The 24,541-nt window shown below is 43.3% G+C and overlaps 1 protein-coding gene across 1 annotated transcript in view; it reads left to right on the top strand.

Annotated features, from left to right (window-relative positions):
* Window positions 1-23,636, top strand: part of GPR20 (G protein-coupled receptor 20) — an 85,223-nt gene extending 61,587 nt beyond the window's left edge. Inside the window, exons 2-3 of the mRNA XM_073632910.1 lie at window positions 18,994-19,148; window positions 22,271-23,636. Of these exons, the coding sequence (XP_073489011.1) occupies window positions 22,290-23,357 (1,068 nt within the window). The 5' untranslated portion in view covers window positions 18,994-19,148; window positions 22,271-22,289 and the 3' untranslated portion in view covers window positions 23,358-23,636. The remainder of the gene's footprint in view (window positions 1-18,993; window positions 19,149-22,270) is intronic.
* The last annotated feature ends 905 nt before the right edge of the window (window positions 23,637-24,541 follow it).

The raw sequence follows: 24,541 nt of genomic DNA, 5'->3' as shown, positions 1-24,541 counted from the left end.
CAATCACATCCCATCTACCTAGAAAGGAAAGCTACTAGTCTGAACTTGATCAGTTACACAGGAAAAAGTCTGTGACGTCAATTTTAAATCTGCCCGTTGCATTCTCTGGAGGCTGCACTTTGCCAAGACTCTTCCTAAGGGACATTAATTTGGGACACACAAGGTAACATAAGATCACCCTAGTTCTTAGCGTTCCATGGAAACTCTTTTGGATGCTTCATACTAAATAGGAAGTGACAGATCCTGTGGTGAAATGACCGAGGCCATGAGAGTAATCCAGATTTTTATTCGCTGATAGGGTCAACAGGGATCAGAAGTATTAAAATGATATTATTTTATCTTAGCTGGGATGAGTTTTCACTTTCAGTATGTTTTTATTGAAATTTTGTAGGATACGTAGCAAAACCCATACAAATGTATAAAAGAGACCAATATGTGGAAGAATTCCAGAGTGTGTTCATAAGTCATTAGAGACAAGAGACAATAATCAAAATAAAGGTCAATGGGTATTACATGCTAGCGTTACAGTATTGATTCACAAAACAACAAGAAGAAAAAGGGGGTGCATCGAGTGTTAACCGTAAGTTAGGAGCCATACCTGAGTGAAATGCTGAGGAAAGCTAAGAAACATATTAATGAACGCCTCCCAAACCAGGGGGCTAAAGGAAAAAGATGAGTGAAGGAAGTGGAACAGAATAGAATAGGTAGGAGGAGAGCAAAAGGAGAGTGCCGGGTACACCCCGACCAGAAGCCTAGAACTTCAATGCATTGTATAGCTTGATGGGGACATGGAAGGGTGGGCGTACTGTATCCATGGGGCCCAGATTTCTAGGAATTTCTTATGTGTATCTAATGGAAAGCTAGTAAGCTTTTAATTGATAAAGAAGTTGTCTATGTGGCAATGGACTTCTGCGAAAGAAACCAACTATTGTTTCCAAGCCTTTGCAATGGTTTGTTTCACTGCTAGTAAAACATATGCTGCCAATTTGAATTGGAATCTCATGAGACCTGGAGGCTTCAAATGTAATAGAATGTGCCAAGGGTCTCTAGGGGAAGGGGCAGGTTAGCAAAGTTTGTAGTAGTTTTAAGGACTTTCGTCCAAAATTCGGAAAGCATAGAGCATGATCACCGTGTATGAGGTACATCCCCTGGAGCAGCCTCAAAAACAGGTGCTACCCTGTTTCCCCGAAAATAAGACCTAGCGTGATTGTTGGTGATGGCTGCAATATAAGCCCTACCCCCCAAATAAGCCCTAGTTAAAGTCCTTGTAGGTCTTATTTTCAGGGTAGGGCTTATTTTTGGGGAACAGGGTAGGGCTTAATTGGGGGGTAGGGCTTATATTGCAGCCATCACTGACAATCACGCTAGGTCTTATTTTCGGGGAAACAGGGTAGAGGAATTCGGGCAAAGGTTTGCTAAGCGAGTTGGCATAATATACTACGTGGAGACAATATTTTTTTTGTAAATTACATTTTTATTGAATTTTGACAAAAATCATACACAACAGTGTACAAAAACAACCTGCTATAGCGGAATATCAAACCATCACAAAATTGAAATACAAAGCAATCTAAACATTTGCCCCATATAACATGCACCTATGAAATCTCCACCGGAGCATGATTGTCCAGCTAGTGAGATGATACCTCATCCCATCAATAATAGAAGGAAAAGTGTAAACGTTCCCACGTCCTCAACCCCACTAATATAAAACAGGTCTAAGCAACATTCCAATCTCCCCAAAGGTCACCGCAAAGGTACCTATTGGGTACCAACAGGAAATAGGTATTGAGCTACACAGGAATAGTACTCCACATCAATCCAAGACTGTATCAGAAGATGAGATCCAGCCCCCCCCCCCCAAACCTTGTCAAAATTGGTAAGGGCCCCCCTACTCAAATATGTGGCTTTGTAAAAGGGGACTGCTTTATTCACTAAAGATTTCCAGGACGCCAATGTTGGCGCGGAAGACTTTTTCCAAGATAAGATGATCAGTTTTCTGGCATTAACCACTTGCCGACCAGCCGGCATCATTATACTGCGGCAGGCTGGCACGATCCCGCGAGCCGACGTAGCTATACGTCGGCTCCTTTAAGCGGGATGACCGCCGACCACGAGCGATCGCGGGCACGAGAGGCAGAACATGGACGTGTGTGTGTAAACACACAATCCCAGTTCTGTGAGGAGAAACAGATCGTGAGTTCCTAATAGGTAGGAACCACGATCTGTCATCCCCTCTATGTCAGTCCCATCCCCCTACAGTTAGAACACACAGTCAGGGAACACAGTTAACCCCTTGATCGCCCCCTAGTGTGAACCCCTTCCCTGCCAGTGACATTTATACAGCAATCAGTGCATTTTTATAGCACTGATCGCTGTATAATTGTCAATCGTCCCAAAAATGTGTCAAAAGTGTCCGATGTGTCCGCCATAATGTCGCAGTCACCATAAAAATCACAGATCGCCGCCATTACTAGTAAAAAAAAAATAATATTAAAAATGCCATAAATCTATCCCCTATTTTGTAGACGCTATAACCTTTGCGCAAACCAAGCAATATACGTTTATTGCGATTTTTATTACCAAAAATATGTAGAAGAATACATATCAGCCTTAACTGAGAAAAAAATGTGCTTTTTTAAAAAAAATTGGGGATATTTATTATATATATTATTAACGAATGTTAATTCTCCATTACGAACGCTAGTTTACAAGACCGACCGCTTCCGGCTCGTCCTTGCTTCCGAGCATGCGTGTTTTGTACTTTTGACTTTTGTCTGACGGACTTGTGTACACCCGATCGGAAAACCCACCAACAGACATTTGTCCGCGGAAAATTTTAAAACCTGCCATCCAACATTTGTCCGCGGAAAATCCAACAACAATTGTCCGATGGAGCGTACACACGGTCCGCCAACAGCCTGTCATCGAACATTTCCTGTCGGAAAGTCCGATCATGTGTACGCGGCTGTACGTGTGATGACAGGCTGTTGGCCTAAAATCCGACCGTTTGTACGCTCCATCGGACAATTGTTGTCGGATTTTCCGCGGACAAATGTTGGATGGCAGGATTATAAATTTTCCACGGGCAACGGTCTGTTGTCAGATTTTTCGATCGTGTGTACACAAGTCCGTCAGACAAAAGTCCAAAGTGCAAACACGCATGCTCGGAAGCAATGCTTAACAAACACGATATTAGCAGAAGGTGCCCAAAGGGTGGCGCTCAAGAGCTGAAAAGCCACGTAGTACGTTGTTGGCCGACAATTGTGTGCCATTTGTATGCAAGACAAGTTCCTGGCTAACGCCCTTCAGACTGACGATCTGTCTGCGGAAAATCCAATCGTGTTTATGAGGCTTTAAGGTTTGACCCCATATTATATGGTTTTAATAAATCAAAAAGTAAGACAAAAATCTGCAGAAAATTTAAAGCCTCATACAAACGATGCGAAATTCGGAAGGGGGTTGTCGTTTGACAGGCTGTTGTCCGAAATTCTTACCATTAGTACGCTCCTTTCGACAATTGTTTTCCAATTTTCGGGCAACACATTTTGGATGACAGGCTAGTAAATTTTTAGGCGAACGTTCAAATGCTGCCATGTGTGCCCACCATACACTGCCAGTGTGCCCATTAAATGCTGTCAGTGTGCCCATCATACACTGCCAGTGTGCCCATTAAATGCTGTCAGTGTGCCCTTGAATGCCCCCAGTGTGACCTCTGCCCGCTCGCCGTCTGCCTAGCACTTACCCTGTCTTGGTGGGGCAGCGGGTCACGGCGACAAGCGGGGTCCTTCGTGCATCTCCTGCCATCCTCATCTCCCGTCCTCTCTTCCAGATAGGCGTCCAATAGCAGCGCCTTTCGTTTCAGCCAATCAGGTCACAGGTAACAGACCCGAGCACCTGATTGGCGGAGAGGCGGTTTAGTGTTAGGAAAGCAAATATTAATTCGCTTTCCTAACACAGTTGAGTGACCTGCGAGCACTCGCAGGTCATCTTTTCTGACGCCTATTAGAGCCTATGGCTCTAATCAGGTGCTTCAAAAACACCCCCCGCCGCTGTAATTCAGGCGCCCTGTACCCGAAAAGGGGCCGGGCGCCTAAATAGGGGGTGGCAGTGGCAGCCATAGATAGATTCATGCAATGCATGAATCTATCTATTGGTGATAGAGGGGGTGGCAGGAGAGAGGGGGCGGTGCCCGTGCGCCCTTAATGCACAGGCCACCACTGGCGGCAATCTAAGCTGGATGTTCGCCCCCCCCCCTCCCCCGCAGTCTTCTGGGACACATCACAGGTCCCAGGAGACTATAGGACCAATCACAAGACGCAGCATGACTCGCCATGCACAGCAGGTGCCAGGCTTCACTTCCTGTTTCCTTTACTACAGATGCCGGCGCCTGCACCTGAAGCTGATTGAAGAATCTGTTCGGGTGAGGACGTCGCTGGATCCCTGGACAGGTGAGTGTGCCTTATATTAAAAGTCAGCAGCTGCTGGATATTCGTTTGGGGGGGGGCTGGAGCTCCTCTTTAAGGGCAGGAACTAATGTGAGTGTACAGTGTGTAAAGCACATAAATAAATGCTTCCAAGAACTGCACATGTATTAAGATTTACTTGATTGTGTCATCTCTGAGCTATCATCTCAGCCCAGTACAGTGGAACCTTGGTTAACAAGTAATGCGGTTAACGAGCGTTTTGAAAGAAGAGCAACTTTTTAAAAAAAATCCTGACTCGGTTTGCGAATGTTGTCTCGCAAAACGAGCAGAATGCAAGCTAATGTGGTGTGCAGTACCGCATTTGGCCAGAGGTGCGGGGGCACTGGTGACACTCGGAACGGTTCAGAGCCATTCGGAAATACTCGGAATCACTCGGAAATACTCCGTTCCCGAGGGTTTCCGAGTTCAGCCGAGCTGTTCCTGAGTATTTCCGAGGCTCTCCGGCGCCCCCCCACCTCTGGCCACATGCGGTATTGCATGCAATAGAAGTCAATGCAGAACTAATTATCTTTGTTTCCATTGACTTCTATGAGGAAACTCGCTTTGATATGGGAGTGCTTCGGATTACAAGCATTCTCCTGGAACGGATTATGCTCGCAATCCAAGGTTCCACTGTACATGGGTATGGCCCCAGATGATGCCTGAACAAAGATGGCACCATCCTTCTGGGGAGAAAAAGCAGATGAAGGCATTGTCAAAGGGAGTACTGTGATTGCTGTAAGAGGTAATAAATATCTGGCAGACTTGCACATTACTAAGCACGCATGCATTTAAAGTAGGTGTAAACCTTAGGGGCCATTTCACATAGGTGGAGAAAGGGGCGGCAAAAACAGGAGGTTGATCTGCATTTTCACCGCCCCCTTACATCAGAGTTCCCCTTTATACCAGAGTCCACAGCGTTCCCCCTTAGAAAAAAATTAGATGTGAGCCGCTAAAGTGTTCGGGGTTTGGGTTGAAGAAAAGGTGGCGACCCTAGCTGGAGGTCAGATTTAAATATTCAGTAAAAAAAATACCAGTTAGAGAAGTAAAAGTTAGTTGTGCTGAAACATATTTCAGGCCCCTCGGAGGACCTTCCCGGGTTTAGTATATTTCGTCTGTTCGTATTACATCTTCTCTTGCAGTTGCTTCTCTCAAAATAATGAAAAAGACATCGTAAATTAGAACTTTCCACCTGAGTTCTTCTCCCCTACGTCCCGGAATTTACATTCCGCGTGCCTCCCGCGTGCTCGTGTTTACTTGGCGGATGACAAAGGATTACACTTTACTGTCATTTGTTTCTAATCACGCTGATTCTGCTTCTCAGATCTACATAAACCAAACTCCTATCATCTTGTAAGCAGATCCCCATATATATATATACAATGGACTGTGTGTGACTGAATTGATTCATATACACTGACAGCCGCGTGCAAGGCTATAGTATAGGGAGAGGATATTCCAGCACAGTTTTGCAGGAATTTCTCCTTATAAAGGAAGATTTATCTGTAGAAATAGTATCAGATGACCACTAAACCTCTAATAAAAGGCTCTTATAATAACAAGAACAATCTAAAAACTAAAAACCTTTTTACCTCTTTTTTTTTTATCCTTTGTTACATCTCAGTGCTCTCCTGTAGTCTCTTTTGCAGCATGCATTCCAATAATGGCTGCATGGCATTTCACAGGGCTGGTTTCCTGATGGTGACAAACATGAACCATGCCTGTCTAATGTATGGTGAAATGGTCACTTATAGTCAGGGTCGGGACAAGGGGGTGGGCAGGAAGGGAAGATACCCTGGGTGCAATGGTTTATTGCAGGGATGGGGCTGCCCTGTGCCAGTTGATTTTGTAACAAGGCTGACAGGAATAGTGACAGCGACATCACTGCTAGCAAGAGCAAGAGGCAGGTGGTCCTGATTCCTCTATATAGATCTTTTTATCACTGGAGGGGTCACCAGCAGGAGGAAGAAGGTCCTGGTTCCTCTATATAGATCTTTATATCACTAGAGGGATCACCAGCAGGAGGAAGGAGGTTCTGATTCCTCTATATAGATATTTTTATCACTAGAGGGGTCACCAGCAGGAGGAAGGAGGTTCTGATTCCATAGAATGTATGAACATCATGGGAAATGTAGTTCCAAAACATCTGGGGTGCCAAAGTTCGCCATCACTGTTCTATATAGATCTTTACATCGCTGGAGGGATCACCTGCAGGAGGAAGGAGGTCTTAATTTCTCTATATAGATCTTTAGTTATCACGGCAGGAATCACCAGCAGGAGGAAGGAGGCCCTGATTCCTCTATATGGATCTTTATATCACTAGAGGGATCACCAGCAGGAGAAAGGAGGTCCTGATTGCTCTATGTAGATCTTTTTTATCACTAGAAGGATCACCAGCAGGAGGAAGGAGGTCCTGATTCCACTATTGAGATCTTTTTGTATCACTAAAGGAGTCACCAATAGGAGGAAGGAGGTCCTGATTGTCCTATATAGATCTTTATTTCACTAGAGGGATCACCAGGATAAGGAAGGAGGTCCTGATTCATCTAAATAGATCTTTAGTTAGACCTCAATTAGAATACTGTGTCCACTTCAGGAGACTCCACTTACATAGAAATGTTGGTAAAATAGAACAATTCCAGAGAGGAGCAACAAAAATAGGAAGGTCTGAGGAAAAAAAAATACTAGGAGAGACTTCATGGACTTAAAGTAGAATTCCGGGCTTTACCTAACTATGCCTAAAAATTCTCTGACTAACCTGTGTAAATAAAGATCTGTATACTTACCTATTTTCAGGCCGCTCCAGTCCAGTCACTTGATCCAGAGGGAGCGCCGACAACAGATGGGTCTTAGGAACCTATGGGTGATGTCACCACTCCCAGGCATAACTAACCATGTAGAGTGCCCTCTTCTCTCCTCTGCAGCGGGCACTGGCTTACACAGGGGAGAGCATGTGACCAGTACTGGAGCGGCCTGAAAATAGGTAAGTATATACATCTTACTTACACAGGTTAGTTAGCGTAGGTGTTAGGAGGGGAGAGGGGACATTTTAAGGACGGGGTAGGGGCTAGTCTGGATTTCTGATTTAATATGTACTGTCTAGAGGAAAGAAATGGGGGACATGATGAAACCTTTAAATCCATGAAGGGTGTGAATAAGTTTCAGGAGGGTTGTGATTTCAATATGAAGAACTCAGACTTGAAGACTCAGACAGTTTCACTATTCAATGACCAGACAAGGGATGTCTTTTTATTCTTTATTGCTTGTTAAACTTGGTTGTGGTGCAGGGGGGCTTTGGGATACTCCAACTTTAGTGCATTAAATAACCAGAGGACACTCTTTGCCCTGTCTTCAGGGTAGTCTCCCTCTTGGCAGATACTAAGGCTAGAAGCAATCCTGTGACTCAAAGCAAAGGCAAATCCCAGTCCAGCAACACTGGAGCAGTCACATAAGGCATTAAAGCAGCAGAGACAATCACTTAAGTCCTTCTTCCAGGCCTCTACTCACAATGTCTCCAGATACTTGGATACCTCCATCCAATATCAGCCAGACATATCTCCTGTGAGTCTCCAGGACAGATCCTCAGTGAACCCCCCTTGATTTGACTCCAACTGCTTCCAGAAAATAGGCCCCCTGCTCCCACTGAACTGGAACCTCAATGTACTCCGGCAAACTTCAGCTACACTCCCCAAAAGGGCAGCAGCCCTTCATTCTGGGACCTTCTCCTGGACAAGAACCCTGCTGCTCCATGTCCCAAACAGCTACTGGGCATTCCCCCCCAAGGACTGGCTGAGCCTGCATAAATATTCAGGCCAAGGGTTTGCCTCTTCCAACCCACTACATTCCAGAATCCACTAGAAGGCAGGGAGAGGTAGTTGAGCATGCAGCCAATGAGACCCAGAGCAGCCAAAAATAATCACCCACTGGCCCAATGTTTATAGAGGAGTCAAAGAACTACTGAAGATCAGCCATCATTAAATTGTGGACCAACAACCAATGATGTTGCGTGCGTGCCCCGCCCCCGCTATCTCTCCTGGTTCTGACTGTCACTCCCTGCCTGCCCGCAAGGCATGGTGTGACCTCACTTGTGCGCCCCATCTCCTTCAGCAAGGTTCTCAGCGCAGCTCCCGCCCGCTGTAGCTTGCTACCTCTGCTGGCTCCCGCTCCCTGCCTGCCCACAATGTATGGTGTAAGTTTACTTCACAGAGATTTACAGGGGCACACTGATGGGCACACTTTATGTTAAAGGGTACTGATTAGCACATTTTATGTTAGGGGGTACTCTGATGGGGACACCTGATGTAAGGTGGCACTATAATGGGGACACTTGATGTAAAGGGGCACTCTGATGGGCACACCTAGTATAAAGGGGACACCTGATGTAAAGGAGCACTCTGATGAGCACACCTGATGTGATGGGGACACCTGATGTAAGGTGGGACTGTGATGGGGACACCTGATGAAAATGTCACCTGATGTGATGGGGACACTCTGATGGTGATACCTAAAGTAAGGGAGTACTCTGATGGGGACACTCTATGCAAGGGGTCACTATGATGGGGGAACTATATATAATGGGGCACTCTGATGGGGACAAATGATGTAAGGGGGCACATTGATGGGAGACACCAGATGTAAGGTGGCCTTCTGATGCAGAAACCTGATGTAAGGGGGCACTGTGACAGGAATTTATAAATTAAAAGGGGCACCTGCAGTGCAATCCCAAAAACCAAAACTTCACAATATCTAGGTTGCCACCTTTAACAGTGGTAAACATATTACTATAACAAACGGTGAAAAATGCAATAAAATGCAATAAGGTAAACAATATGAATAAAAATCAATTAATCCAAGATAACATCTACAAATTCATATGGTGAATAGTCCAGAAAAAATAAATCTCCAAAAATAATGAAATGTCCAATCACCGTGTTCCTATACAGTGAATACCAATGTGATAAGCGCTCCAGTGTTCATATAATAGCTTCACCCAAAGTGAAAAAATCAATATGCGCTCACCAGAACAATTCAGCCACAGCGTGACCATCAGGCATGTACCTATTTATTCCTCTTCTTTATTAGGACAAATCCTCCACTAGATCTCCAAATTCCTCTTTCCCGATATAGACACTGTAAAAGGGCTCCAAAACTGACCACAAGAGGGACGTATATAGTGTAATATTGTTTAATAAAAAACTCTCATATAAAAACACAATAGAATCCACTCACATGTTAACAGAAAGAAACGAGCATCAGACATGTGCAGCTTTTCCGGCCGATAACCCCTATCTCGTTCACCGACAACAGGACCCGGCGTGCGTTCCACTCAAGGGAAGTGATGCAGGGGAGCCATTGATGGTCACGCTGTGGCCGAATAGATCTGGTGAGCGCATATTGATTTTTTTCACTTTGGGTGAAGCACTTATATGAAGACTGGAGCACTCATCACATTGTTATTCACTGTATAAAAACATTGATTGGACATTTACTTATTCTTGGAGATTTATTTTTTCTAGACTATTCCCTATATGGATTTGTAGATGTTATCTTGGATTAATTGATTTTTATTCATATTGTTCACTCTGACGGTAATATCTGATGTAAGGATGCACTCTGATGGGGACACCTGATATAAGGGGGTACACTGATGGGGACACCTGATATAAGGGGGTATTCTGATGGTGGCAACTGATTTAGGGCTAGTTTACACTTGCTTCAAAACATGGCTTCGGACACGCTTTGTTAAAGCTCTCTGAACACCAGTCAAAGCTCCTGTCACTAGATAAAATGTTTTAGCTTACAGACCTGTTTACACCTTGCTTTTGCTTGGTGCTTCCATGAGGCTTTGGTGGAGCTTCGGTGGGGTTTTGATGAGGCTTTGGTGGAGCTTCGGTGGGGTTTTGATGAGGCTTTGGTGGAGCTTCGGTTGGGTTTTGATGAGGCTTTGGTGGAGCTTCGGTGGGGTTTTGATGAGGCTTTGGTGGAGCTTTGGTGGGGTTTTGATGAGGCTTTGGTGGAGCTTTGGTGGGGTTTTGATGAGGCTTTGGTGGAGCTTCAGTGGGGTTTTGATGAGGCTTTGGTGGAGCTTTGGTGGGGTTTTGATGAGGCTTTGGTGGAGTTTCAGTGGGGTTTTGATGAGGCTTTGGTGGAGCTTCGGTGGGGTTTTGATGAGGCTTTGGTGGAGCTTCAGTGGGGTTTTGATGAGGCTTTGGTGGAGCTTTGGTGGGGTTTTGATGAGGCTTCGGTGGGGCTTCAGTGGGGTTTAAAACAATCTTTGCCATAGACTTCTATGGAGGCTTTGAAGACATCTATGGAGGCTTTGAAGATGCAGTTGAAGCAGATGAAGCTATATGGGGCATAATTTTTGAAGCAAAGCAAAAGCAAGGTGTAAACAGGACTGCAAGCTAACCATTTTATCTAGTGACAGGAGCTTTGACTGGCGTTCAGAGAGCTTTAACAAAGCATGTCCAAAGCCTTGTTGAAGCCGAAGCAAGTGTAAATGAGCCCTTATGGGGGTAGTCTGATTGAGGCACCCAATGTATTGAATTACTCTGGTAGGGGCACCTGATGTAATGGGGAACACTAATGGGGACATGATAATACAGACTTGAGATTTGGACCTCGGCTGGAAGAAAATTTTAGTGACTGTACCTCCTTGAATTTTAATTCATTTCCGCTAAACTAGATTTACCTGAGCCTGTCTCTCAACCTATTCTAGGAGGGTGCTGCAGATGTGGTTGGGATAAGCATAGATCTATCCCTAGAGAAAAGGGGTACAAAAATAAATAAAAACCCATGTTAAGAAACCTCTTAGGTCAGCTGCCGCCTTTCCATAATGACACAGAAAGCCTTTCATAGAGTATTCCTAAGGTGACAGTAGTCCTTGAAGACTCACTCTCTGACTTTCATGTGCGACTCATCTGTAGTAATCAGAGAGCCTCATCATTGTAAGAAAACTGTTTATCATACCATTTCGGGTGAGATTTAACTTTGCAAACACTTTCGGCAGTGACGTCTGTGCCACTTCACCGAAACATAAATAGAATCTTCATCAACCCTTCTAATAACAAAACTCACCATGTTTCACAGGAAAGATTTTTCAGACTTAAAGGATCATTCCTCTTCTAAAGTCCTTCTTGGAGCTGTGTTAAAGGAGCAACAAGTGAAGGTAATTCATGATCATAAGCTACAAAAACGATCAAGCAAACAAAAAATCGTCTTAACATCAGACTCTGTCATTGCAGGGCCACTTTTACAGACTAGCCCGCCTGTATCAGAAGCCTACATAGACTTACCTTTCCAGCAGCCCATGTATTGAAAAGCCACCGCATGTATTGAAAAGCTGAGTAGAGTTGAATACTTGCTCCCCCTGCTGGCTGCTGTGGTTCCTTCCGCTGGCTTGTACATCACTACAGGACAAGGTGTAGAGAAGAAACCATGCTGTCTGTGTGGAAGCAGTGGTCTCTCTGTAGATGTCTGACACACCTACTGCTGAGGCTAGAACTATCTTATCAGCAGGGAGAATTTGGTTTGTTGAATGCAGAGCTATAGGTCTTATTCAGCAAGGGGTGTGTGTCGGACCTCTGCAGAGAGACCACTGCTTCCACACAGAAAGAAAGGTTCTCTATAGCGTACTGGTATGGGACAGGCTCTCCTGTTCTTTGTCTCCTCTCTAAAAACTGCAAGTCTTCATTTACTTGGCCAAATTGGCCATGGTGTGGCAAGTATACTGTGGATGTCTGTGGCCACAAGCCCAAGCATTGCAGACAGCCCTAGCCAAAAGGCCTGTATGAGTCTACGACAGAAGCCGTGGCTGTAAGCATGCACAGTGCCTTGAAAAAGTATTCATACCCCTTGAAATTTTCCACATTTTGTCATGTCACAACCAAAAACATAAATGTCTTTTTTTGGGATGTTATGTGATAGACCAGCACAAAGTGGCACATAATTGTGAAGTGGAAGGAAAATGATAAATGGTTTTCAGAATGTTTTACAAATAAATATCTGAAAAGTGTGGCGTGTATTAGTATTCAGCCCCATTTACTCTGATACCCCTAACTAAAATCTAGCGGAGCCAATTGCCTTCAGAAGTCACCTAATTAGTAAATAGAGTCCACCTGTGTGTAATTTAATCTCAGTATAAATGCAGCTGTTCTGTGAAGCCCTCATGGGTATGTTAGAGAACCTTAGTGAACAAACAGCATCATGAAAGCCAAGGAACACACCAGACAGGGATAAAGTTGTGGAGAAGTTTAAAGCAGGGTAAGGTTATAAAAAAAAATCCCAAGCTTTGAACATCTCACGGAGCTCTGTTCAATCCATCATCAGAAAATGGAAAGAGTATGGCACAACTGCAAACCTACCAAGACATGGCCGTCCACCTAAACTGACAGGCAAGGAGAACATTCATCAGAGAAGCAGCCAAGAGGCCCATGGTAACTCTGGAGGAGCTGAAGAGATCCACAGCTCAGGTGGGAGAATCTGTCCACAGGACAACTATTAGTCGGGCTCTCCACAAATCTACCCTTTATGGAAGAGTGACAAGAAGGAAGACATTGTTGAAATAAAGCCATAAGAAGTCCTGTTTGCAGTTTGTGAGAAGCCATGTGGGGGACACAGCAAACATGTGGAAGAAGGTGCTCTGGTCAGATGAGACCAAAATTTCACTTTTTGGCCTAAAAGCAAAACGCTATGTGTGGCGGAAAACTAACACTGCACATCACCCTGAACACACCATCCCCACCGTGAAAAACATGGTGGTGGCAGCATCATGTGGTGGGGATGCTTTTCTTCAGCAGGACAGGGGAGCTGGTCGGAGTTGATGGGAAGATGTTGTAAACAAGCACGGTTCTTTTCGTGTGAAACACGTCAACTGATCATCATTGAAATTTGTCTGGCTCATGACAATAAAGAAATCTCTACAGCATCTTCTGGATTCAAGTGTGGGATCAATCTTTTCTTCTTTTCTTGATACTGCCTACGGTGATGAGCCGGGATCAGCACCTTGGACCAGGTGTGTCCATTTTTGCCTGAAGCGGTGTGTGCACCCTTGTTCTGTTTGTTGATGGGAAGATGGATAGAGCCAAATACAGAGCAATCTTAGAAGAAAATCTGTTATGCCCCATACACACGGTCGGACTTTTCGTCTACATAAGTCCGACGGACGCCGACGGACTAAAGCCGGCTGACAATCCGATCGTGTGTGGGCTTCCCCGGACTTTCAGCGGACTTTTCCAGCCGCAAATCTGACGGACTTTAGATTTGAAACATGCTTCAAATCTTTACGTCGTAACTACGCCGGACCCAGAAATCCGCTCGTCTGTATGCTAGTCCGACGGACAAAAACCCACGCTAGGGCAGCTATTGGCTACTGGCTATCAACTTCCTTATTTTAGTCCGGTGTACGTCATCACGTACGAATCCGTCTGACTTTTGTGTGATCCTATGTAGGCAAGTCCGTTCGTTAGAAAGTCTGCCGCAAGTCAGCCAAAAGTCAGTCGAAAGTCTGTCGGACGGGCTGTCGGACTTTTGTAGCCGAAAAGTCCGACCGTGTGTACGCAGCATTAGAGTCTGCTAAAGACTTGAGACTGAGGCGGAGGTTCACCTTCCAGCAGGACAACGACCCTAAACATACAGCCAGAGCTACAATGGAATAGTTTAGATCAAAGCATATTCATGTGTTAGAATGGCCCAGTCAAAGTCCAGACCTAAATCCAATTGAGAATCTGTGGCAAGACTTGAAAATTGCTGATCACAGACGCTCTCCATCCAACCTGACAGAGCTTGAGATATTTTGCAAAGAAGAATGGGCAAAAATGTCACTCTCTAAATGTGCAAAGCTGTGTGGAAAATTTCAAGGGGTGTGAATACTTTTTCAAGGCACTGTATCTGCACATCAAACTGTTAAATATAAATAGGGACAGATGATTGGCCCTGGATGCACTCTGTGTGCACCCAGAGCCCTCTAAATTTGTCTTGTTGAAAGGACACAAGGACAGGAAGCAATAAGGTATCACAGACAGCAACAGAAGTAGATGTATTGAGTGGTGGCGGGAACCGTTTGGAAAATCTGTTGTTTATATTGCTCTTTGTGTCTTCCTGTTCCAATGACACACACAGCCTCACATTTCTTTCCATGGGTCACTAGGAACTTAGGGGAAATCTCCCTAGTGAGTGCACAGCTAGGAAAAAAAATTGGAGGTATATAAAGTCTAATAAGAATGCCCGACCAAGAACTAAGATTCCATAAAATCTTTTAAAATTAGTGAAAATGTATACAAGAAGACACAAAACAGCCAACACGTTTCAGGGGCTCCCCCCCCCCCTTCTTTTGTATTTGTATTGTATGTAGTTGGCAGGATTCAAAAACTGCACAGTCAGCAGAATTAATTATTTGAAGAGTAAAAGGTGGAAAGAGCCCCGGGGAACGACTGTGCAGTTTTTGAGTTCTCCTAACTACATACTATATTTGAGCCCTGAAGAAAAGAGAAAGCCCCTGAAACACTTTGGCTGTTTTATGTGTTCTTATATGAATTAACGCCAATGATAAAGGATTTCGATCTTGGTCTGGTGTTCTTATTAGACTTTATATACCTACAATTTATTCCTATCTGTGTACTAACTGGGGAGATTTCCTCTCACTTCCTAGTGACAATATCTGAGCCCTCAGAAATGGAGAGAGCTCCAAAAACATGTTGGATGTTTTATGTTTTCTTGTACAAAAAAACTCCAGGATTATATAATAATTTTTGGACTCTTTGGAGTTCCCTGGTTTGGCATTCCCATCAGACTTTCTATATCTGAATTCCAAACTCTGGGTTCCCTGGTTAAAGGGTACTCTGCTTGTGCCGAGAACAGCCCCACCGGAGCCATGGCACTCCATATGAATGTGAGTGACCTTCTTCAGCCATGAATTATTGATGAGTAACACCTTGATCACACATGTTCCAGGAATAAAAACTTGGCAGAAGTTGTGACTACTTGCATTTTTGATAACTAAAACAGAAACTATTTTACGTAGAGTTGGGCATTACATGATAGTGGAAGGATTCTGTTTTGTGTCCTCTGAAGGTTTACTGCACTTCATCTCGCAGTGCGGTATGAGAAGACGCGGTATGAATCGTACAGGATCTTCCCGGAATCAGCGACGCTTGTCTGTTAATTTACAGTACGTGTAATCGTCTAAGACCCTGAGAATCTTCTCGCTAGCAGACACCAGCTTCTCCCTCCTTTGTGCATCCTTATTAGGTGAAAGGCGAAAGATCTGCATGAGAAAACTCAGAATGTTTAACCATCTCCTGGAAGCTTGATGAAAATTTGAGGAAAAGACCTTCAGGAGTTCAGGGGTATTAATGCTTCCTAGGACACATCGAAGAAGCTTGAAGAACAAAAATGTAATACATTGCAACGCACCGGTTTTAGGATGTGGTGGCCGCGTTCCTTTTTTTTTTTTAAAGGTTTATTCCACGTTTACAATAAAACTGCCCATGCATTCCAAAACACTGCTATTTTTTTTAAGAATCCATAGGCCAGGGATCTCCATACTTTCCAAACAAAGGGCCAGTTTACTGTCCTTCAAACTTCAGGGGGGCCAGAGTGTGGCCACTGCAGGTAGAAAATGTCCCAGCATCAGTGGGAGTAAAAAATGTCCCATTGTTGTGTCACTGGGAGGAAATTGTGCCCCATCATTGGTGTAATTGGGAAGAATCATGCCCCATTGTTAGTGTCACTGGGAGTAATTGTGCCCCATCATTGGTGTAATTGGGAGGAACTGGGCCCCATCGTTGGGAGGGTTTGAAATATTGTCCCAAGGGCCAGATAAAATCAAGCAAAGGTCTGCATCTGGTCCATGGGCCACAGCCTGGAGATCACTGTTTTGGCCTCTCTGAAGCCTATCCAAAAAACTTCTAGGTTGACAACCACCCCCACTGTGTATAGCTGGCAGGATGCACTAGGTGTGGGACATGTCCCTCAGCTTTGCAGGAGGCTGTGCACGTCCTCTCAGAAGCCTATCCAACAAACTTCTAGGTAGCCGTTCATCCTGTCCTGTCTATATGGCAGGATATAGCAGATGTTAGACGCTCTTCATCGTTGCAGGAAAGAGCGCTCTGCTTCATTCAAAACCCATGCATGTGTAGCACATACAATGTTGGGGGTAGGCCTTCCTAGCAGGTTTTCGGACAGGCATCAGAGGCCACACACACACCCTACAGGTGTGACTTTAAAAAAAGCTTCAAAACCTAAGCAGTATTTTTTACTGTACTGGAGACACTGGAATGCAGGGGGCGCGCAGGCCACTTGGGAACGGGAGGACGTCTATTGACGTCCTCCCGGCAAAGTAGGTCCGCGCTGTAGCCGTCATTCGGCTATAGCGCAGATCTGAAGAGGTTAATTCATTTTATTGCACACAAACACAATATAATACCCATTTTTTTTGTAAAATATAAAAGATGAGGTTACGCTAAATAGATACCATACATGTCACGCTTTAAAATTGCGAATGCTCTTGAAATAGCGAGTTGCAGAAGAAATCTGGTGCTAGAATTATTGCTCTCGCTCTGACGTTTGCGGTAATACCTCACATGTGTGGTGCGATTACCGTTTACCTATGTATACGGAACCAAAAGGTGCACTTGGCTTTGTGCAGAAGCTTTGGGACGCGGGGATGGGAGTGCTTTAAAAAAAAAAAAAAAAGTTTATTTTTTTATATTTACACTGTTTCTTTTATTTTATGTCAGGACAGATGTCTCCTCTGCCCTTAAAAGCATCTGATCACACCAAAATCAGTGTGATCAGATGCTTTCAATATTTTAAAATGGAGCTGTTTACATTGCCCGTCGCTTCTGGTTTCCTATATATCTGTATATATATATATATATATATATATATATATATATATATATATATATATATATATATATATATGATGTGTAGTGGCATTTTACCTCCAAACATGGTGTGTATCATGGCATCCAAAGAGTTCAATTTTGGTTTCATCTGACCAGACTATATTCTCCCCAGTATTTCACAAGCTTCTCTAAATGTTGTGCAGCAAACTTTAAACAAACTTCAACATGCTTTTTCTTCAGCAATGGAGACTTGTGTGGTGAGTATGCATACAGGCCATGGCAGCTGAGTGCATTACTTATCGTTTTCTTTGAAACTATTGTACCTGCTAATTCCAGGTCTTTCTGAAGCTCTCCTCAAGTGGCCCTTGTCTCTTGGACAACTCTTCTGATAATTCTTTCCTCTGTCAGAAATCTTGCGAAGAGCACCTGGCCGTGGCCCGTTTATGGGGAAATTATGTTCTTTCCACTTACCGATTATGGCCCCAACAGTGCTCACTGGAACATTCAGAAATTTAGAAATCTCTCTATAATGAATTCCATCTGTATGTTTTGCAAAAATAAGGGTGGCAGGCAGCGGCTCCTGTGTCCTCTCCTCCTCTTCTGCATTATGGCGGCTTCCACAGTGTGGCTCCTCCCAGGCGTTCAATAGGATCGCCTGTCCTTTCAACAAAAAGGTTGAGAAGAGCTCTTTGCTTTTACCCATCATGAGATGTTTCTTGTGTGACACCTTGGTAATGATACACCTTTTTATAAGCCATCAGTTGAGACTGAACCAGCTGATATTAGTTTGCACTGACAAGGGGAAGGATTGCTTTTTAATTACTAATTTCTGAACTTATTTGTTTTGGTGTCTTTGTATGTATAGATTGCATGGATTGTTACCGACATGTGGTGAAAATGTTATGTCAATAGGACCTTTAGAAATATATTTACCTAGACAAATGGTGACGTGTTCAATACTTATTTTACCAGGTGTGTATATACATACACACACTGTATTATAAATAGTATTATTAATATATCATTAGGGATGTATTTTTTAAATGCAAGCAATGTATATACCTGAATGTGACCTGGTATCAGCCTCCTGCAGTCCCAATACAGCAGAATGTGGGGAAGAAGTAGCAAAAGGAGTCAATCAGATCATGTGCCGACACAGGCATGCTGACAGGAGGAAAAAGCAGAGTAACCGAGAGATGAGCTCATCACTTTGCTGCTTCTTCTTTCACTGTCCACTAACAGGCTAGGGGGCGGGTCCAGGACGACCCGGGCTCTGAGGAAGTGGGTTGAAGGATACTGGCCGTCATTCACCTCAGAAGACTGAAGGCAAGTAATGGTGGAAAAGGAATACTGTAGGGTCAGCTCCAGACCAAAGGTGAGTATTACAACAAATGCTACCTTTGCTACCTATCTTTAAAGATAAGGCATACCTTAGAGCAGCCAGGCATCCTAATTAGGGCACCACATCACACCAGGGGATCCAGCACTCACAAACCCCTTTTTCTAGACGAGTTGTAAAAAAAGGAATTTAAAGAATAAACTTCAAGACCACCAGCCGGGTTCCCAATACACAGGTTGGGCATTCGTAAAGCCACAAAATTCAATCTGAGCTCTAGGAATATGTATTTGGCTATGGTATGTATGGTCAGAGATAACCAGAGGTTCCTTTCTGTCCACAGGTTCAGGCAGCGGATGTTTGGGTCACCAGCTGATGAGCTGACCTCATGAAGGTTCCATGGTGGCCATTATCAATGTTCAGCCCCAACCAAAGCTACTGGTCGATGGTCCCGTGATCCACTGGCTCTGACGGTGTCAACTGTCTTCCTCCTGCACGGTATGTTTTTACGAAAACTGTTTCAAAATTTGCATTTATCTTTTTTTACATTTATTTACAGGGAACATACATTATAGCGGTTTTGTGTAGTGTTTAATTAAATATAATATTTTTTCTGTTTTCTTTAGTCAAGTTAATGTGAAATATTGCATCTGAATTACTAAATTCTTTTTCTTTGGATTTTCAGCTAGCTGGTAGAAAACTATGTTCTTCTCAAATGTGTATGCTTATCAGCTTTGCTGCAAAAAAAAAAAAAAAAATATAGAGCTCAATAGCTTAAGCTGCAATCTAACGGATGAGTCAGAACATTGACTCCTCCCCCTCCTTGTCTGCTTGTTCAGAGAAAAGGAGAGGGAGTTTCAATCAGAGAGAGAGAGAAAATCTAAAAGTAAAGAGATTCTGCTGTGCATTTTCTTTGGAAAACCCGTAAGGCTTTCACCGTAACACCAGTGTCATGGGTACAACCAGTAATAAATGTTTATTTTTAAAACAAATAAATTATATGAAGATATAAAGCATTAGTTAAAAAAACAAGCTTACAAAGAATACAATTGACCCAGAACAAAATTAATCCCAAACTTTTACAGTGCCTTGAAAAAGTATTCACGCCCCTTTAAATTTTCCACATTTTGTTGTGTTACAACCAAAACCGTAAATGTATTTTATTGGGATTTTATGCGATAGACCAACACAAAGTGGCACATAAATGTGAAGTGGAAGGAAAATGATAAATGGTTTTCAAAATGTTTTACAAATAAATATGTAAAAAGTGTGGCGTGCATTTGTATTCAGCCCCCCCCCCCCACATAACGTTTTGCTTTTTGGCCAAAAAGTTCAATTTTGGTCTCATCTGATCAGAGCACCTTCTTCCACATGTTTGCTGTGTCCTCCACATGGCTTCTCACAAACTGCAAATGGGACTTCTTATGGCTTTCTTTCACCAATGGCTTTCTTCTTGCCACTCTTCCATAAAGGCCAGATTTGTGGCGTGCACGACTAATGCCCCGTACACACGATCGCACATTCCGACAACAAAATCCATTGTTTTTTTCCGACGGATGTTGACTCAAACTTGTCTTGCATACACACGGTCACACAAATGTTGTCGGAAATTCCGAACGTCAAGAACGCGGTGACGTACAACACGTGCAACGAGTCGAGAAAAATGAAGCTCAATAGCCAGTGCGGCTCTTCTGCTTGATTCCGAGCATGCTTGGAACTTTGTGCGTCGGAATTGTGTACACGCGCTCAGAATTTCCGAAACGGATTTTGTTGTCAGAAAATTTGAGATCCAGATCTCAAATTTTGTTTGTCGGAAATTCAGACGGAAAATGTCCGATGGAGCCTACACACGGTCGGAATTACTGACAACAGGCTCCCATCGAACATTTGTTGTCGGAAATTCCAACCGTGTGTACGCGGCATAACAGTTGTCCTGTGGACAGATTCTCCCACCTGAGCTGTAAATCTCTGCAGCTCCTCCAGAGTTACCATGGACCTCTTGGCTGCTTCTCTGATGAATGCTCTCCTTGCCCGACCGGTCAGTTTAGGTGGACGGCCATGTCTTGGTAAGTTTGCAGTTGTGCCATACTCTTTCCATTTTCAGATGATGGATTGAACAGAGCTCCGTGAGATGTTCAAAGCTTGGGATATTTTTTTATAACCTAACCCTGCTTTAAACTTCTCCTCAACTTTATCCCTGACCTATCTGGTGTGTTCCTTGGCTTTCATGATGCCGTTTGCTCACAAAGGTTCTCTAACAAACCTCTGAGGGCTTCACAGAACAGCTGTATTTATACTGAGAATAAATTACACACAGGTGGACTCTATTTACTAATTAGGTGACTTCTGAAGGCAATTGGTTCCACCAGATTTTAGTTAGGGGTATCAGAGTAAAGGGGGCTGAAAACAAATACACGACACACTTTCCAGATATTTATTTTATAAAACTTTGAAAACCATTTATAATTTTCCTTCCACTTCACAATTATGTGCCACTTTGGTTGTAACATAACAAAATGTTGAAAATTTCAAAGGGTGCACAAAGTAGTTGTGTAGTTGTGATGATATGTACGGTTTTACTAACACATGTCAAAGTTGCAAAATTGTGCTTAGGCATTAATATTTGTTTTACCCTTAAACCTGAAGGGATTAAATATAGAATTTGATGCTGCAAATATGTCTCCTGTATACTGACTGTCTTAAAGTATTACTAAATCCACATAATAAAAAAACTATCAATAAATGGTGTATTACATGCTGTTCATACTCACTCAATCACTTATGCCCCGTACACACGGTCGGATTTTCCGACGGAAAATGTGTGATAGGACCTTGTTGTCGGAAATTCCGACCGTGTGTAGGCTCCATCACACATTTTCCATCGGATTTTCCGACACACAAAGTTTGAGAGCAGGCTATAAAATTTTCCGACAACAAAATTCGTTGTCGGAAATTCCAATCGCGTGTACACAAATCCGACGCACAAAGTGCCACGCATGCTCAGAATAAATAAAGAGATGAAAGCTATTGGCCACTGCCCCGTTTATAGTCCGACGTACGTGTTTTACATCACCGCGTTCAGAATGATCGGATTTTCCGACAACTTTGTGTGACCGTGTGTATGCAAGACAAGTTTGAGCCAACATCCGTCGGAAAAAATCCTAGGATTTTGTTGTCGGAATGTCCGATCAATGTCCGATCGTGTGTACGGGGCATAAGAGATTATTTTAAATTCTGCAAAAAAACTGGTTGATCCTGCTGTTCTCTTTCTCCCCCTTCTGTCCCCAACTCAGCTAGGGATTTTTCAGAGCAGTGTTGGCAGCTCTGCACATGCTCAGTTTTCAGTGAGTGAAAATAATTACAGTACCATCCTCCACATACAGAAATAGAAGGGACAATGTACTGTAAATTAAACAGTATGTGTTTAGTATCACTTTAAGTATTACAAAAGAGCACCAAAACCAGGAATATTGTATGCAAGACCTAAAATTTTGAGGGGAACTTTCTTTATTCCTGGCAAACCTAAACCCCTAGAGACAGGTAATAGCACCCTAAAAACAACTTCAGGCCTTCATATTATACAGTCTGGTTTTTAACACATTTTCTGTCATTTCTTGTAGGTTGGTTCAGGGAAAAAACATGGAGTGCTTTCTCAGCCCTAAATACCTCAACTCCTCCAATGATGCCAGCCTGAACGATTCTGGAGCAAGTGACAAACAACTCCAATCTCCCCAACAAGCAAGCCCAGACGATGCCTTGCATCAAAGGTTTTATGGTCTTTGGGTGGCATTGCTAATTATCAACACACTTATCTTCCTGGTGGGTATAACATTGAACAGTTTGGCCATCTATGTGTTCTGTTTCCGAACCAAAGCGAAGACCACCTCTGTTATTTACACCATTAACCTGGTGGTGACGGACCTCTTGGTGGGCCTCTCACTACCAACACGTATCGTCATGTACTATAGTAACGTAGAGGCCTGTCAAACCTGCTATTTTGTTCACAGCTTCACGTACTTTGTCAACATGTACTGTAGTATTCTTTTCCTGACTTGCATCTGTGTTGATCGCTATATGGCCATCGTGCAAGTCGAGGCCTCACGCAGGTGGAGAAACCCCAACTATGCCAAATGTATCTGCATTTTTATTTGGATATTCGCTGTGGTCGTAACTTTCACCATACTGACCACAACTATAAACCACAAACATTGTTGTCTTTTTCAGCTTTTCACGCTGACCGCCTTTGAGTACTTTGTTCCTCTGATAATTATCACTTTCTACACCGTGCGGATCATGTGGGCTTTGTCCAGGTCAACGCTAATGAACCAAAGCCGAGAGAGACGGATGAAGGCGGTACAGCTTCTCATAACAGTGCTGATCATCTTTACAGTTTGTTTCACACCCATCCATGTAAGTCAAGTGGCCTTCTGTGCCGGTAGTGCGATGTCCCAGGATGTCATCCTCATTGTGTACCACATCACAGTAACCTTGAGTAGCCTTAATAGTTGTATGGACCCCATTGTCTATTGTTTTGTCACCAACAACTTCCAATCCACCATGAAAAGTATCTTCAGGAAACAACGGCCGGAGCCAATCACTACGGATTTCTTAGGTCTACACAAGAACTCCAAAAGTTCGGGCACAGCTTTCTCGGCTATTTCGAATGCCATAGTAACCTTACCTTTACAGCACAGTAATATTATCTAGTGGGATGGTCACCATCTTTCATTGTTGGACTCAGCACTGACAAGACTAGGACAGATGTTCCTTAGCTTTGAACACAAAACTCTTCACAGGGAATCCAAAGTGTTCCTAGGCCTAGTAGGACGTAATTTGAACATTCAAATTTATAACTGTAGTCTATGAAAAGTTAGACGGAGGGCACACTGTAAAAATTAATGATTTTTTCAAGTAAAAAAATAGATTTTTTTTTTGTTCAATAAAGTTCAAAAGATGCATTCCTATGAGTATTCTGTTTGTACATACAGGTGTTTTTGTCTTTTTTTTTAATTATTTCATATTGGTGATTAATTATGATATATGCACATGATACCCCTAAACATTTAAAACAAAACTTCAATAAATTATTTTGTCCTTACTGAAAGATCTGGTGGTGCATTTTTTGAGATATTGTCCGGCTTTAGGAAGAATAAATTAACACATTCTACCCCCATCAAATCATTCCCCGCATCTATTACCTTTTATACCACCACCCCCTCCCTTTAGAATGTAAGCTCTACAAGCAGGGCCCTCCTGTCCCTTCTGTATTAATCTGTACTGTAATTGTGCTGTCCCCACTCTACATTGTAAAGCACTGCATAAACTGTTGGCGCTATATAAATCGTGTATTATAATACTAATAATAACATTCTAGTTCAGCCATTCTCAACCAGCGTTTCTCCAGAGGTTGCTAGATGTTGCTTTTGCTGTGGCTGTTAGACCTCCCAATTTATGGTGCTGCACAATTCTGGGGTCAACACCATTGAGCAGAGCCAGCTGCATGAACCTAAACCCGTCTGTAAGGCTCCATGCACACTAGCCTATTTTTAAGCTCCTAGCTGCTACTTTGAGCGTTTTTTTTTCTGCCCCTAAAAGCAAATTGTGTTAGCCTATGTATCCATGCACACTATTGTAGTCTAGAAGCATTTTTCAAGCTTCAGCTTCCAGGAGCAGAAAAAAAATCACTTTTAACTGCTTCTAAGCACCGGTTTTCAGCCTTTTTTAAATCTTAGCCAGCAGCCGACGGCGTCCATAACAACCAGTGTATAGTTGGTTGCTAAGGAGTGGGCCAGCAAGCCGGCCACTGCACCCTTAACAACGAATGACTCATCAGCTGAATGTAAATAAAATAAATGCTGGCAACAGAAATTGTGAAAAAAACAACGTACCCC

The sequence above is a fragment of the Aquarana catesbeiana genome, linkage group LG05 (genome assembly GCF_042186555.1).
Source record: "Aquarana catesbeiana isolate 2022-GZ linkage group LG05, ASM4218655v1, whole genome shotgun sequence".
NCBI classification, from domain to species: Eukaryota; Metazoa; Chordata; class Amphibia; order Anura; family Ranidae; genus Aquarana; species Aquarana catesbeiana.
Note: the sequence above shows the minus strand (reverse complement) of the source record. Positions and strands in the feature narration are given on the sequence as shown.